This window comes from Tachyglossus aculeatus, chromosome 15, assembly GCF_015852505.1.
Source record: "Tachyglossus aculeatus isolate mTacAcu1 chromosome 15, mTacAcu1.pri, whole genome shotgun sequence".
NCBI classification, from domain to species: domain Eukaryota; kingdom Metazoa; phylum Chordata; class Mammalia; order Monotremata; family Tachyglossidae; genus Tachyglossus; species Tachyglossus aculeatus.
This window is the reverse complement of record NC_052080.1, coordinates 24,515,528-24,532,824: the sequence shown is the minus strand read 5'-3', so window position 1 is coordinate 24,532,824 and position 17,297 is coordinate 24,515,528. Positions and strand designations below refer to the sequence as shown.

Genomic DNA, 17,297 nt, shown 5'->3' with positions numbered 1-17,297 from the left:
TTATCGTGAATGTTTGTACTCGTTATATTTATTTTATCATTTAAAAAAGGTGCTTGTCTACAGGTAGTCGTAACCAGATATAGAACACTTCATGAAACATGCAGCTACTGAAATGTACTACAGCAGTGAGAACTGTGCACTACCACCACCTTTCTGAGTCAGCTGTGACAAGAATGATTTACAATGTGGAAGGAAATTAAATGGCCATTTTTGCTTTCTTTTTGGGAACTATAAACATTTACAATAAGCAAACTTGTTATCTCCCCGCCTCCCTCCATCCCCCCGCCTCCCATTTCACTTTTAAGGACAATAAAACACAACCCACTGAAAAATGAAACAAAATCTCTCTCTCTCACACACACACACACATACAGATTGATTATTTCGCCCTTTTCAGTTTGTCCTCTGAGAGGAACTTGGTACCCACCTAAGCATTTCACTGGTCTTCTAAGGTCCCAAACCTCCCTGGTTGGCCCTCCACAGCGAATCTGCCCTTCGTATGAAATATAATGTTCCATCAGTCCATGAGACACCTACTCTCCAGCTTTAAAAAGGGAGAGAGAGATGGCATATTCTGTCTGAGGACCGCAGCGTCCCAAAGGAATAATCTCAGATCAATGTGAAATAAATAAGTATCCATGATTTTATACGTTCTTCGAGCTGAACTTAAAACTATGAATGCGATCCAATTGCATACTAATCTGTCACTACTTCTTGTTGAAACATGGGCAAGCTGCATTTCCGTAACTCAAGTTTTCATGGAGTTGCACGTCACGGTCTGAATATGTACATTATTTACAGATTATTCCCTTTCGGCCTCGAAAGTCAAGCCCTCTTAGTTTGGCCATTAAGGACTTCTCTTTCCTCATACTCTCTAATACTGCATTATAGCTATTATTTAAAATAATCTAATGCAGAAATTACAAAAATTAATAAAGTAACTCTGCATATATAAATATCAAGATTCCTGGCAGAATTTAAAGCATTCAGAAGGTACATAAAAGATTTTTTCCTTCTTCTTTTTTTTTTTTTTTTGGTTGGACCGGTGTTATAATTTCTGTTCAGATCACCGCTGTTTCAACAATGCTTTGTACATGGCAAACCCCAAAACTGCAAAAACTGTAGCACCAAAACTTGCTCGAAGCCAAAATGTAGAGCTCTTGAGGTCAGCTTGTGTCACGTGCCTGCGGGAAGAAAAAATAATTTAAAAAACAAAATGAATCGGAGGGGATGAAGACACAAGCGTTATATGCAATGAGGCTTCTTTTAGAGAAGTATCAGGACACTTGTCAGACTAATTAAAAGTACACTCTTTTGTTTGCCAAACCTTCCTTCAATATGGGTATTTATTCTTAAGCCCATAGGCTTAATCGAGTAAGTAAGACTATCTATGAGAAAGAGACACGGATTGTCTTTTCCTTCAGTCAAGATTTTGGACTGGGCAAAATTCTAGGATTCAGATTACCACATACACTCACTGCTTTAAAATACCTGTGGGGCTATTCAGAGTAAGAATAAGACTGAGCTAATTTCATTTCTGCCAATTTTTCAACAAATCTGCAATCATGTCTAGCTCACAGGAATCTCAGGAGGCCATTTGCAAGCAGATAAATGACAAGTGATAATACTTCTCTAGGAGCAGAGGTGAAAGCTAACTTTGCAAATCCTGCATCCCATATAAAACTATAGGAAACTTCAACATGACCGACCCCAAAAAATAAAAAAAAACCCAACCCACCCCTAAAACTTGCGTTAAGCTTTCATTATCAGAACAACCAGATGTTAGTAAAAACAGGCAGTGACAGTGGTACCAAGGAAAAGAGACAATGTAACAGGATGGAAGGGAAGTGGTTGAATGACACACAAAAGCCAATTATGAGTCACAAAAAAAAGAAAGAACAGCCAAGACCCCGATCTCCCCCACAATGCCAACTAGTCGGTGAGCATGCTCTGCTAAAAAAATCTGCTAATCATATTCAAAAGAGTCTCAAGTATGACAGCTTACTGCAAAGAAGCATAAATGTTTAAGTAAAGGTTATGACAACACTTTTAATGAAGAGGCCCCAAAGCCCCAAGTTAAACGGAGGTGACGGAAGAACCCTACAGACAAAAATGCTGAAAGGTATTCTCTGGAATGTTATTTCTATACCTATCTTAAAGTAACAAATATAGGGATGACTCAGAGATCGTCACAAAAGAGGAACCCTGAGAAGACAGCATGTGCAGAAGTTAGTAGCCAAGTTTTGAGGGATCACATATTAATTTGCTCCTTTACACTGTGCAATCACTCTGCGTGTCACACCACATAATCTGAAATGTTACTGACAAAACCACTGAAGTAATTTTGCATTCTGTAATACTGTAGGAACCAACGTGCCCCATGCTTATCACTGACACACAACAACTAGACACAAAGCAATCTAGGGAGTGTCCCCAAATTGCTACTTTAACGATCATCCCTAGTGGGTTTTTATAGAGTGAAAAGACGACACAAGTTCATTCCTCCTTGCAAGCGTTAGTTCCTCCACAGACAGCTTCTTTACAAGGAAAAAAATAAATCAGTCTGAGGCCTGGGAAGTTCTTTTGAGTTTTTCCAATTGGAAGACACCTGGCATGTCTGGCCCAGGAGTGAGGGAAGTGTTACCTGGCTTCAGAAAAATGTGGACCATGAGATGACTCCATGAAGATGGAATCTTCCACGGAGCTGACGGCGTGCACCTGGTGAATAATACTGCCTTGGTCGTCTGCCAACAGCATGGTACCCCACTCGGCTAACAGGGCTCTTAACCTTTTGTACACACGCACAGTTTGCAATTCACTGCACAGCTCAAAACAGCAAGGAGCTCACCCACCCAGATACGAACCCCACATTAGATCGCTCTCCTTCTAGGTTTAACATAAATTGGTTTAGGAGCAGAAATGTAGAGAAGCAGTGTGGCTCAGTGGAAAGAACATGCGCTTTGGAGTCAGAGGTCATGGGTTCAAATCCCAGCTCTGCCAACTGTCAGCTGTGTGACTTTGGGCAAGTCGCTTCACTTCTCTGGGCCTCAATTCCCTCATCTGTAAAATGGGGATTAAGACTGTGAGCCCCCCGTGGGACAACCTGATCACCTTGTAACCACATAGTAAGCGCTTAACAAATGCCATCATTATTATTAAATGTAACGATAGGGAAAAAAAATCATCTTTTAACACTCCAGATAAGGAAATTACCATACGAAAGGCTGGAGTCTTTTAGACTGTGAGCCCACTGTTGGGTAGGGACTTATGTTGCCAATTTGTACTTCCCAAGCGCTTAGTACAGTGCTCTGCACATAGTAAGCGCTCAATAAATACGATTGATGATGATGATGGAGTCTCCATCTCCCTACTCACTCCTGTTGAAGCTGATCTTGGTTGGGATTTTCCTGGGATATTTCAGTAACTCCCGCAATCCTCCTCCTCAACAGCATCTACTATTACTACAAGGTAGACACCTGATGTGTCATCATTTGAGGGGAGACTGATGGCCAGAGAGGCAATCTAGGTCCTGGCTCAACATCTCCATCTTGAGCTTCGCTTCTGGAAGACTAATTCGTCAGGAAAAATATAAAATTGAGAGACTAAAGCAAAACCCAGAACCCTGGGGGGTGGGGACCGGGACATCTATTATCATATCATGCTCCTTAGTTCCTAGAACTATGCGCTGCACCTGAGTACTCAATAAACACTGACGATGATGAACTTGTGACTACAAAGCGGTGCGATGCCGAACAGCGTGAGTTTCAAAATGGTATCGGGTTGAGCCTTAAAGCCAAGAGTACCCATTTAGCTCCCAAATGGGGACTGAAATAAGAGAAAAGGGAATTAAAAGAGCAAAAGAACAGCACCTAACCATAAAACAGTCCCCACTTGATGCTTGATTTTTATTTGCAACTGCTTCAAAATTCAATCCACCACTACACACACAAATTTGGAAATGTCATTTTTCACTCAAATTAGCTGGTGTTGTTACAAGGTTTTCACTGCTCAAAGAAACCTAAATTAACTGAAGGATCAGCATAACTTTAGTCTATCCAGCCAAATGGTCCACCCTGTCCAGGAATCTATCTGCAACAGGATGCTTGGAGCAATCAAATGCTGGTTTCCCTCCTTGATAACCTTCTTATCATTTAAAGATATACAATTTTCCATCCCTAAACCATAGCACACCTGTGGACCTTGTTCTGCAGTGCAGGTTTCAAACGACAAACTCTCGCAGGCAAAAATTTAGCCTTATTTCAAAGGGAGCTGTTGATTTTAAAACTTTAAGCACACTACCCCATAAAATATTCCTAACTTCCACCGATCAACTGCCTATATAAGGCACTTTGTGGTATGCAAAGAGACTTGGGAATAGATCGGTGCCTTTTCAAAATACATTTGTAATCTGCACTAAGTAGGCAGATAAGGGATTTAGGATTACAAAAGATTATGTATTCGAAATCTCTCATTACACTCACTGCTCCTTTGCTACCAGATATTACCGGAACAGCTTATTAGCCAAGTACTAAAGGCTGATTCATGTTCGTTACTTCAAGACTCTAATATAAGTGGTTGCCAAGGTTTCATAAGTCTTATATTTAGTTTCCAGAGGAAACCAAAATCATCCTTCCACAATTCTAGAGCAGAAGGGTTTCAGAGTGGCTCAAAGCAAATATTCTTTTAAAAGAAATTGTTATGCTTTATTCACCTGAACGAACACATGATGAATGTCACAGCTCTCCTGCTACATAATATCAGTCACACTGGCAATTCTGTTAATTCATTCATTCATTCATATTTATTGAGCGCTACTGTGTGCAGAGCACTGTACTAAGCACTTGGGAAGTACAAGTTGGCAACGTTAATGCAACATCTTCTAGACTGTGACCCCACTGTTGGGTAGGGACCGTCTCTATATGTTGCCAACTTGTACTTCCCAAGCGCTTAGTACAGTGCTCTGTACACAGTAAGCGCTCAATAAATATGATTGATTGATTAGAATAAAATAAAATCCGATAAAAGACTGGAATTGCACAGTTCCATCATTCAAACTAGTTGGTTTCTGGATGTATAATTAAAAGCATAAAGCCACACTCCCCCATGTATTTCACACAATGACAGGCACAAAGAAGTCCCTCATATTTTGCTACTGAAGATGATGTCATGCTCTCAAAAATACACTGGAATATTTTGGGGTAGAACTGCCCAATGCAATTTGACAAAAAGGTACAATTAACCCCTGGTAGTTGAAAGGGAGAGTTACCAAATAAAGGACGTGTAGGGTTGCAAGCTTGCTTCTCTTTTTAGACCTGGGCCAAGCTTGGAGTTCACAGATACCCCAGGAGCAAGGCTGGCCCAAGTCCCTGAAGGCAGACAGATTTCCAGACAGTAGCCATAGACAGGCTTGCTGAAGCCTAGCCCCACTTGCCCATGGAGGCCGCTTTGACTGGACTTCTAGTGATAACACATTTGTCCCCGCGCTCACAACTCCCTCGGTCTTGCAGGATGGGATCAGGACCCCCAGACACGCTGACCAGCCCCACTCGGTGATCCAGTCCTTAAACGCTCACAAACAAAGTCCTTCCGAGGTTTTCTGGGTGAGCTTAGATACCCCAGTTTAAATGTTTTATACCATTTTGGTGCATTCATATTAGGGCATCAACACTCCCCGAGAGCTTGAGGATTCACCTTAACCTATGCATGGCCCCCCTTTAGACTGTGAGCCCACTGTTGGGTAGGGACTGTCTCTATATGTTGCCAATTTGTACTTCCCAAGCGCTTAGTACAGTGCTCTGCACATAGTAAGCGCTCAATAAATACGATTGATGATGATGATGATGCTGGAACTTTTTCAAAAACCAGTGTGCAGGGATCCCCAGCATTTTCTGGTCTAAAGCCCTCAGAAGGCTGAAGCGACAGTCCCCGGTAGCCCTTCCCCTCCCATTCCTGCCTCCTCTTCCTTTTCCTCATTTACCCCTGCAGGATTTCACCTGCTCAGCCTCGAACTTGGAGCTCCCAGCTTCTGGCATGCAGGCTCTGAGGCTGGAAACCCAAAGCACTTTATATACAAACGCTCCAAACTTCACCCCTATCGATACTGGGTTTCACTGCTATGAGAAAAAGATTCAAAACAAAAGGGACTTCCTAAAGTTTTAGCACTACCGCACCAAGAAATCAGAAGCTGGTCAGAGTGGTAGAAACCACATTCCATTTTTTCTGCCCGAAGGACTCCCCGATCAGCGGCAACCCCGGCATAAATTCAGTTATTACAGATGAGGATAAGCAAGGTTTAATGCTATAGGACTACAGGAAACACACACACACTCTCTCTCTCTCTCCCACCCACCCCCAGTCGCCTATCCCCATTTCCAGGCTCTCTTGGCCCTCAGGGAAGCTCTCCGCTGGCTGAATACTCTTGGAGCCCTGCCTAAAAACTCTGGCATTCAGTTTCTAGTATTTTCACCCAGCACAGATGGTCCTTGGCTCTTCTCCTAAAGGTGCCACCGCTACGGGAGTTAATGACTCTCTCTCTACTGCCCATTCTCCACCACAGCAAGGTCCTGATCAGAGATCCTTCTGTGGTCCAGCGGCATCTTGGGGAGATGACTGGGCCATCGGCTTCCTGAGAGCCAAAACTTACTTCTCAGGCACTCTACTTGGATGACCTTGATCTTACCATCCTCTGAGAGGTAAAAGAGGCTGGGCTAGGTGTGGTGTGCTGCTTTTGTCATCTCCATTTACCTCTAACTTACGCACCCTGACCAAGGGACAAACACCCTCCTCACACCCAACACCCCTCCCCTCTGCCCCGCCCCAACCATCCCTTCAGTCAATTCACCTCTAAAATTACAATATGCAGACCAGATTACAAGCTAATATAATCCATAATCAATCACAAAGTTCCCTTTCCTCGCCCCATATTTTTACAACATCCTGTATAAATGTGCATTCTGAAAAATATCTGGTTTCACCAAATTCTGCCTATAGAAAAAAAACATTTTCAATATTTTTTTAGCAGTGAAAGAACTGGCTTCAATCACTCTGGAGGTCAGACTACCACAATGCCACCTGAAATTTAGGGATCGTAACGTTCTACAGTCTGAAGTTTCATTAATGAAGATGAAGTGTCCATTAGGGAGTCAGTCATTTCATTTATCACAACCAAGCTGTTAAATGAGTATGCCTAAAGAGCCACCAGAAGTAAAACCTGAGGGCAGTGCTTGTAGTTGCACTTAAAGACCGCTCTCCTATCATTAGTAAACTATTCAAAACAATTTATTAAAAAATTGGAGGCGATCCACATCTTATCATGTCCATAAAACACAGGAGCCATGTGAAGAGTGCTCTGCACACAGTAAGCACTCAATAAATACGATTGAATGAATGAAAAACTAAAACATCAGCAGCTGTGTACAAAAGATCTGCTCCCCAAGTTCTTGTGTATATTCATCTAAGCTGAAAATGACAGCAGTAACCATGCTTTTGGAGGGCAACAATTTCCCTCACGTGGGCGTCTGGTTAAATATTATCAAGAATCAGGATTTCACACTGAAGTTTTGGATGTTTTCCTGGACAAAATTGTACTTCTTCCTATCCACGATCAGGAGTAATTGAATAGATGATTACACAAGATGAGTTTTCCACGAATTCTCCATTACAAACGAATGAGCGGCGCCTGAGCTTCGTCTGCGGACCGGCCAGCCGAAAGGTTGGCCAAGTTGAGGCACGGCGGGAGTGGCCCCCAATCTTGGCACAAGTAGTGACCACTGTGCATGTGCAAATAAGACACTCACGCAGGACTGTGCAGATCTAAATCTGTAAGCCAGAAGTCTCAGCAGTACAGAGACCATCTCAGGCAGGGAAGGTATGGCACACTCAGCCAGTCCCCTAAATCACTTGCCCCCTGGCCATTAGGAAATTGGTGGGGGTTGGAGATGGAGCAAGATGGAAGGCCAGCAAGAGAGGAGCAGAAGATGGAGGGAGAGAAAGGCCAAGTTGGAGAAAGAGAAGGGGGGCAGAGGGAAGGAAGGCCAGCAACGTGGAGAGAGAGAGAGGGGAAGGGTGAAAAGGGGAGAGGGTCTCAGTGGGGAACAACCTCTACCCCCACTCCTCTCCTCCTCCCTACCAAACCCCAGAAAACTAGAGTCCCCACCTCAACTCTGCTGACTAGTTAGGTCGATGTTCTGCAGTGCATCAGACTGGGCCGGGGGAGTGGTGCTGGACCTCCTGAATACAGGGTAGAATATTGAAACTACTGGAAAACTTCTTATTCTCACTCGGAATGGATGGAATGGATCCAAATGGGAAAATCTCAACTTCTACAGGAGTGTTCCGCTCTGTTCTTCAGCAGGGAGGAAGGAGGGACGAAAGACATGAAACTGAGATAAAACACAGGGAGTAGCATGCTGAACCAAATACACTAACGAGACTCAAACTGAAAAGAAGAGCCGCTAAATAAGAGTCCTTTCCTTGCTTAAAGTTTCTACTCTCACTAACGAGATCACAAAAGGCATTGGCAAAAGCTGTTAAGAGAAAAATCTTAACGGAAGGACTGTCGGGAGCCAAAGACGGCTCCAGATCCTAGTTAAAACGGGGAGTTGCTTGACCCTTGTTTTAGCCTTCTTGGGCTCAAGATGAGCAAGATTCGCTCACTTTCAGGAACCCTCCTTTCCACAAGTGAGGGCTGATGAGGGGGAATCAGGAGCAGAGGTGAGTTTGAAAAGCAAGGTACCTGTGAGAGTTGGACCCTCTAAAAAACTGGTCTAGCATGTCCAATCATATCTTTAGGAACTTGAACCGTGGGTTAGAAAAGAACTAGGTGAACTCAATTCTCCTACTTCTCGCAAACTACAGCTTTAAACCTTCCTTCTGCTCTTCCAGCTGCCTTACGGTGTACATCGACCTACCTACCGCCAACTCTAAACTGATCTGAAAGCCATGACTGCCACCATATGAAGACGCACAAAAAGGGCACAAGTGTGATATAAAAGAGAATGCATGTTAAATGGCATTCCTAGAAGCAGAACACGAAGGGCACAGAAACCTGCGCTTAAAAAACAACCCTGAAATCTGGGACAGCAGAGCAAGGGAATTGTTTAGTTTGACTTTCCAGTCCTTTGCTGGGTCAACGAATGGAAGAGGGTACTGCTTTGTGGGTCAGAAGACAACCTCAGTACACAAAACCTTTGTGCAGAAAACCTCAAGGCTGCAGTTTTGGTATAACTGCAAGCAAGTTTCTCTAAATTAGAGTGGATCAATAAGAATGGTGATTCACTTTGTTTTTGGAAGCTACATTACTTAAGATTTATTGTATGAGACATTCTAAAAATGTAAGAGCATAAGCAATTTGTTTCAAGAACGGAGAACTGTAAGAGCAGCAAATTTCTTCACGGGATTTCCACTAATTTGATACACCCAATATACCCCGAATCAAATTAAACCATCTTTTAAAACCGTTATCATCTGCTTGACATGCACAGCAATAAAATATTTAAACCAATATTCTTGCACCAGACAATTTCCTCCTTCCAACAGTATTTCTCAAGAAGTTGTATGCCACTCAGCCAAAGGTACATTAGTCTCTCTACATATTTCATACTGTTTCAGCTTTTGGTATTGAGACACATACCCTTAGCATATTCTGGCATTCTAAAAGTCCCATGCTAGTTACTCACTTTTTTCCAGTGTCCCAAATAATCTACTCATCTTTTAAACCATTCCTTGCGATAGTATCAAAAACTATGTTAAACAGCGAGCCACAGTGAGAATTTTAGTGGAAATTAGTTGAAGATCTTGAAAACCAGTTATCGGCCTGCTTGGTGGATACATCGTGAAAAACTGCATAATAGAAAATGATCCACTTTTTTCCTCTGAAATGTAAAAGAATGCCTGGTACCCAGTAAATAAAGTTAAGGACCTGTTAAGAACTGCAGTGAAGAGTTTGTTCTTTACAGATTGCAGCAAGTCTGAGTTGAGGAAGTTCTGACAGATGCAAAATGTACACCTGTTGCAGGTGCACATACAGCGTAACCGGGCATGGCTGCGAAAACACACAGAAGGACAGGAGTTGAGTTCTCACAAATTGGGCACATGTAGGACTGTGCCAAAAAAAAAAAAAAAAAAGAAATTTAGGAATACGTTACATTTTTAAAGAGGGAAATTTAGGGCAGACTAAAGCTGTGCAGAATTCCAAGCTTAAGCTGAACATTGTAACCATAATAACGGTTGACAATTATTTCTTTCTGTGCTTTGAAAGTTAAGCAGATAAAAGCAAAAGATGAATTGATTTACATTTTACATTTTTTTTTTTTGGTGGGGGGGAGACAATGTTACAATACCTTTAGTGGAATAAGTCTGCACAGCAATAGATGGCACCTCATCTACCATTATTAGAAAAAAACAAATAAGCCACATCATTCACCAACACAACAAAAAAGTTTCACTTTTTAAGAGATAATTATTCCTTCCTCCTCTTCCACCCAATAAAAGCCTCCCCCGACCCCCTCTCCCAACACACACATGCTGGAAAAACAGAAAGGAGGATAGAGGCTACAAATAAGAAACCCGAAGAGGAAGATTTTCAACTCCAGAGGGAACGGAGAGATTTGTACGTCATCATCTTTAGTTGGCCCAAAGGACACCAAAATGCTTGGGAAAACTTTCTCTGGAACCAGACCCGAGGATCACCTCACCCACCCTCGCAATTGCAGCAGCCGGGAGTGACGGTGTGTGTATTTGGCTGAGGAAGGGAAGAACAAAACGGAATCCAACTGAAACCTTAAGTGAAATTTGAGGCGGCAGATTGAGGGGAGGTGAAATTTAGTGAAGTTACATGAGATGATCTGCCTCACCTGAAGCCTAACCACCCGGTCATGGGATCTCAAAGCACCATCAGTGGTCAGAACCAATTAGATGGGCGGTGCCAAGCACCCAACCTGACGCAGTTGATGGGTCCGATGGGATCCAATCCCCTGGTGGCATGGTTGTGGAAGATCAGTAATATTCCAATAAGCCCTAATTCCCAACAGGCAGAAAAATAAAATAAAGAATGAAAGCTTCGACAGAATCCAGGCCGTTCTTTTCAATAAAACTTGATTCATGAGAAAATGAAGACATTATTGCTACTGAAAGTGAAGCCATTGCCAGCTGTCATACTGGAATCCACCTCTCAGTGAAATCATTTGAATCTAATTCTTCAACATACACAAAGTTCCACCTGCCCCAAAGGAGGGATGCACAGTATGCTGAGCAACAGGGAGATGCTTTATGAGAAGGCATTTGAGATGGAACCTCACAAATAATTCTAAATGTGTGTACATTTATTATACATGTGGCACTGTAAAGTGCACTCACGTAACTCAGCTCTACATGTAAGCACGCCAAAAGGAATTTTGAATGGGTTAATTTAAAAGATAAATGTAACATACACAGAGCTTAACGGCACAATGCATAATTAAGCAAGAAGCTTTATCAAGCAGTGTAGTTCTAGGTGATAACTGCCTGTCAATCAAATCAAACCTATCTATTGAGTGCTTACCATGTGCAAAGCATTGTGCTAAGCGCTTGGGAGAGCACAATACATCAGAATTGATAGACATGCTCCCCGACCACGAGGAGCTTACAGTCTAGAGGGGATGCTAGACACTGAGATGTGCAAGTGGAAACATCCCGTCTATTGCCCTGTGCTTTTTTCAAGGAGGCCATTTCTTAATGGCAATGTTTAATAATTATGTCCTGCCATAAGCGACTTCTCATAGAAGTATTTTCCGGACCACTGTTGTAGCTGACCCAACTTTGCCTCCAAATATGACTAGGCTTCCTTCCATTCCCGTTCATACCTTCTCATTTACAAAGTCTCTTTCTGTTGCTGAACAACTTGACCGTAGCAGAACGCTCCGTACTCATGGCTAGTAATGGCATGCAGTGTCACTGTGACCCAAATGCAGCGTGGAAATGAAGACCGTGCTAGTACTTACGGGTACATGGCCATCGTTGTCAATTTCACAAAGATATCCTTACTCGGTGCATCAGCAGTATTGCAAGTGAAGGCTTGGGGTGGAGGCATTTTGTGTTTTCGGCAGAAATCCGTAGGTGAAATACTGTACTCTTGCTTGACTTCATGAAGGTCTGACTTGGCAGCTACGATTAAACAGGGTATTCTGCTGTCCATGAAATGTTGCTAAAGGAACAAGAGAGTGACACAAAGTCAGGGTTTATTACGGGTAAATCAAGAAAATTCAAAATCTGCTACGTTTCTGGTGCCTCACCTACCAAAACAAAGCCCCTTCCTTCCTCTCCCCCTCGTCCCCCTCTCCATCCCCCACATCTTACCTCCTTCCCTTCCCCACAGCACCTGTATATATGTATATATGTTTGTACATATTCATTACTCTATTTATTTATTTTACTTGTACATATCTATTCATTTTATTTTGTCAGTATGTCTGGTTTTGTTCTCTGTCTCCCCCTTTTAGACTGTAAGCTCACTGTTGGGTAAGGACTGTCTCTATATGTTGCCAACTTGTACTTCCCAAGTGCTTAGTACAGTGCTCTGCACACAGTAAGCGCTCAATAAATACAACTGATGATGATGATGATGATGATGAAAATACAGTACACTTCTACTAATGGTCAATCTTCTATTACGCAATTCTACTTTCTTAAAATATTTCTCTCCTCCAGGGATCAGAGATCATCTATATTGACTCTCCACCCCCATTCATTCATTCAATCGTATTTATTGAGAACTTACTGTGCGCAAAGCACTGTACTAAGCGCTTGGGAGAGTCCAATATAACAATCAACAGACACATTCCCTGCCCACAAGGAGCTCACAGTTTAAAAAGGGAGACTGACATTAATATACATACATATATACATAAGTAAATAAATAAATTACAGATATATGCTTAAGTGCTAAAGAGCTCGGGGGGCAGGGAGAGGAATGAAGGGAGCAAGTCAGGATGACACAGAAGGGAGTGGGAGAAGAAGAGAGGAGGGCTTAATCAGGGAAGGCTTCTTGGAGGAGATGCACTTTCAATAAAGCTTTGAAGGAGGGAGAGCAATTATCTGTCTGATAAGAGGAGGGAGGGTATTTCAGGCCACAGGCAGGATGTGGGCTAGAGACTGGTGGCGAGGCACATAAGATTGAAGCAAAATGAGAAGGGTAGCATTAGAGGAATGAATGAATCAATCAATCAATAGTATTTATTGAGCGCTTACTGTGTGCAGAGCACTGTACTAAGCGCTTGGGAAGTACAAGTTGGCAACATATAGAGACAGTCCCTACCCAACAGTGGGCTCACAGTCTAGAAGGGGGAGACAGAGAACAAAACCAAACATATTAACAAAATAAATAGAATAGATATGTACAAGTAAAATAAATAGAGTAATAAATATGTACAAACATATACATATATACAGGAATGAAGTGGGTGGGCTGGGTTGTAGTAGGAGAGCAGTGAGGTGACAGTGCTTTAAAGCCCATGGAGAGGAGTTTTTTGTCTGATATGGAGGTGGATGGGCAATCACTGGAGTTTCCAGACGAGTGGAGAAACATGGGCTGAACATTTGCGTATGAAAGTGATCTGGACTGCAGACCCCCCATCACTGCAATTCTGATTAATCCCCAATCAATACTAACGTGGGGACGAGAATTTACGAAGTACAAACCTTAAAAATCCGGGCGCAGTATTCAAAAGATTTGGGATTACTGACGTCATACACCAGGCACACAGCATCACACATGATCTCGGTGTCGGTTAAAAATTCAGACTCAGAGATATCGTGCAACTTTTCAAAGAAAGAGATGATGAAGAATGTCACTTTTAAAAAAATACACAATTACAAAACATAAGTCTACTGAAGGCCAAGGTGATTGGTAACCTACCCCAAAGCCTTCATTCATGGCTGATTTCACAATTCTTCCTGATGTTTAAGTGTCCCGAATAGGTGTACAGATTCAAACTCATGAATTCAGAGGCAATAATAAGTGTGCGAATGTTGCCCGACTTGCTCGTCCTACTTCATTTTGAATGCCCAAACTACTACACCTTTCCATTTGACTAAAGAGTCTATTCAGTCAAAGGGAAACCCATATGTGAACTTGGCCGAATGCCATGAGCCCAAGTTTGGGTGGCAGGGGTGGGGACGAAAGGGCAGATGCATGAAACTGACCTCCACAGGAATCAAGCCTCACCCCTCAGAGGGCATGTAGAAGCTGAGACCCATGCAGCCTTTTAGACTGTGAGCCCACTGGTGGGTAGGGACTGTCTCTATATGTTGCCAACTTGTACTTCCCAAGAGCTTAGTACAGTGCTCTGCACACAGTAAGCGCTCAATAAATACGATTGATGATGATGATGATGGAGTCTGGGGACTATCGGGGAGGGAGAGGAGGGGAAAAGCAGGGAGGTAGGGCACCCAATGTGTCTCAGTGTGGCCTAGCGAACAGATCACGGGCCTGGGAATCAAAAGCACCTGGGTTCTAATCCCAGCCCTGCCACTTGTCCGCTGAGTGACCTTGGGCAAACCACTTAACTTCTCTGTGCCTCAGTTCCTCTTCCGTAAAAATGGGGATTAAGGCCATGAGCTCCTGTGGGACACGGACTGTGTCCAACCTGATGATCTTGGCATCTATATGTGATCTAAGTAATGCTTTACATAGGTTAATGTTGGTGATGCGGATTGTGGAACTTTAGCTTATTCTAAATGTTATTTGTAATAATTCTTAATGTTCTATGCGTCTGTGCTTCCCCATTTCAATTTTGAGCCCCTTCTGGAATATGGACCATGTGTTACTCATTATCTTGTGTCTAACCTTGCACTCAGTACACAGTAAGCATTTAATACACATTAGCAGTAGTAATAATCACTCCATTTGCTTCTGTTGTCCTTCTCCAGTCAACTTCTTGACAAGGCCCCAAGAGCGTGCACTTGCAAAGAATTTCATCTTTATCTTTAGCATTCTAATTAATTCTACCAAGAACACCAATTGCAAGTTATCAAGGGCTTCTTATTTTAAGGCCACTTTCTTACGCTCAATTAATTCACATTCAAGTGTTCAACTACACTAGCAAATCTGTAGAAACAAAGGCAAAAAAAAAAATTAAAACGAAGCTTTCACTTGCATGCAAACACATCATAGTGCCTTACCAACAAGTATTTCTCTTGTCCATACACATAAACGGTATTAATCGCATAATAGGATTTGTGGTCCTCACGAATGTGCCTCTGTCTCTGAAAAATGCACAACATTTCCAGGTAAAAAAATAAAATCAATACTAAAACTTCCTCCAGTTAAACTGTGTTTATACATAAAAAAGACTTCTTAGCTACCGTACTACAAAAGATGAAGAAGAAAATGCTTTTCAGTTAGGTCTCACAGGGCAAGACACACTTCTGTTCTGCATAAACTGCAAGTAGTAGTTGAAAATGCCACCAAATTTCTGACAGAATATCAATCAATAAGCAGCATTTTCGGAGCACAGGGCTCTGTACTAAGCACTCGGGAGAGGGTAACAGAATTAGTAGACGTGATCTCTGCTCGAAAGGATCTTAAGAGTGAAGCAGAGGGACATTCCAGAGTCACTTCTGGCTCTTTCCAGACTACTATAAAGGGACAGAAACTAGCGGAGTGATATTTGCACCTTCGACTGCATACGAGTCAGGCAAGAACAAAAAAAATCCCAGCAGGAAACATAACACGGAATCAGAAAACATGCAAGCTCCAATGACATACGTGACAAACGACAGTATGCCACTCCAGTAATGGAGTACCAAAAACTAAATTAGGTCAAACACTCACGAATTGGGTTGAGATGATCAAAATGGCTGTATAGTACGTTATGCTACTGTTACCCAATTTGTTAAAAAGATCACTGAGTTCTATTCCACCACAGCATAACACTCTGAACAGATAACCTAAAGAGGTAACTATCTCAAAAGTCTTTGGATTTCTGTAAATTCCAGAGGTAGAGATCACTCTCACCATTAGATTTCTTCCAAGAAGGGCCTGAAGAACTCCGCTTTTCCCACAACTCTTCATTCCAATGACATTACATCTGAACACATTTCTTTGGGTCTGCTTCTTCTGGAGATCAATCTTCTTATCTCGAGTTACTGGGGGAAAACAAAAAAGCACAAGCTGGATAAATTCAGACATGTTCCTTAACCTCACTAGATTTTAGTTGCTTCATCTGTAAGACAGGGCAATTATTCTTGTCATCCTCCTGCCTTCAAGGTTGTTGGAATTCAATCATTTGAGAACATCCGAAGAGTTGGGTGCTACAACAATGCTCTTCCTACATTAGAGATTTGGAATTTTAGGGACAAATGACAACTTGTGACAGTAATGCAAGTTTGATGTGTGTTGACAAATAGGCCTCTAACTAAAAATTAGTTTATTTTATGTCATGATCTCAAACTGAAAATAAAAAAATATAGGCATCAACTATTTACTTTGAGTGTGGGGGACAAAAGGGAGCAGGGATTTTAAGGAGGGGAGGGGAGCTAAAAGGGAGCAGGCTTCAATGAGCTAACACATAAAAAAAGACACCATTCTGGCATTTGAAAGACCTGGAGATCCAACTCAAACAGCTAAGGGAGATACTATTCCCTTTTCCCCCAGGGAGTTGGCACCTATGAAAAGAGAAGATGACAATTTCAGAGATTTAAAGAAAAAACACACGGAAGAGACTGGAGAGTTGAGTGTGTCTTCAGGGCAGGCTGCACAACTCTCTAATCCTCTCTAATGGAGGAGAAAGCTTTCTCTTCTATTGGCAAAGGTGAAGGGAAATTGCAAATACCAATACTCAAATACCAAAGAACTTCTAGGGCAAGGAAAACAGTAGAGCTAAAACCTTTGGAAAAACCTGATTTCTTGCAATAGATATGAGAAAAATAAATGAGCTCACTCTCGATCTTTTATGATTACAAGTGACATGTTGCAGAGATTCTCCTGAAGAGGTAATAGTCACCTGTAATCGCGGAGGCTTGAGACTCTTGTTCAGTCAGTATTGAGTAGCCTAAATAGCCCAAGTACTCCAGACAGCGCTGAACATCTAAATAGGTGGTTAGCCTAAAAAGAGTGGGGGAAGAAGATGAATGGGTCCTAAGGACATATCCACAGCAATCAATCAATGGTACTTATTGAGCACTTACTGTGTACAGAGCACTATACAAAGCCCTTGGGAGAATATAATACCAGAGTTGTGATATTTTAAACAGGACAATATTAAGGCTCATAAGAATGCCTTCCAATCCTTTTTTTTTTTTACAGTCTCTCTCTTTCTTCT

The 17,297-nt window shown here is 42.2% G+C and overlaps 1 protein-coding gene across 4 annotated transcripts in view; it reads right to left on the bottom strand.

Annotated features, from left to right (window-relative positions):
* Positions 1–12: 12 nt before the first annotated feature.
* RHOT1 (ras homolog family member T1) overlaps positions 13–17,297 on the bottom strand; it is a 46,782-nt gene continuing 29,497 nt past the window's right edge. Inside the window, exons 14-21 of one of the 4 annotated variants that reach the window (XM_038757492.1) lie at positions 16,980–17,080; positions 15,992–16,122; positions 15,157–15,240; positions 13,675–13,794; positions 11,979–12,181; positions 9,920–10,042; positions 2,645–2,788; positions 13–1,184 (exon numbers count right to left, since the gene is read on the bottom strand). In XM_038757492.1, the coding sequence (XP_038613420.1) occupies positions 1,067–1,184; positions 2,645–2,788; positions 9,920–10,042; positions 11,979–12,181; positions 13,675–13,794; positions 15,157–15,240; positions 15,992–16,122; positions 16,980–17,080 (1,024 nt within the window). In that variant the 3' untranslated portion in view covers positions 13–1,066. Of the gene's footprint in view, positions 1,185–2,644; positions 2,789–8,159; positions 8,345–9,919; positions 10,043–11,978; positions 12,182–13,674; positions 13,795–15,156; positions 15,241–15,991; positions 16,123–16,979; positions 17,081–17,297 lie in introns of those variants that run through there. The other 3 variants (XM_038757494.1, XM_038757493.1, XM_038757495.1) reach the window with 3 other exon arrangements.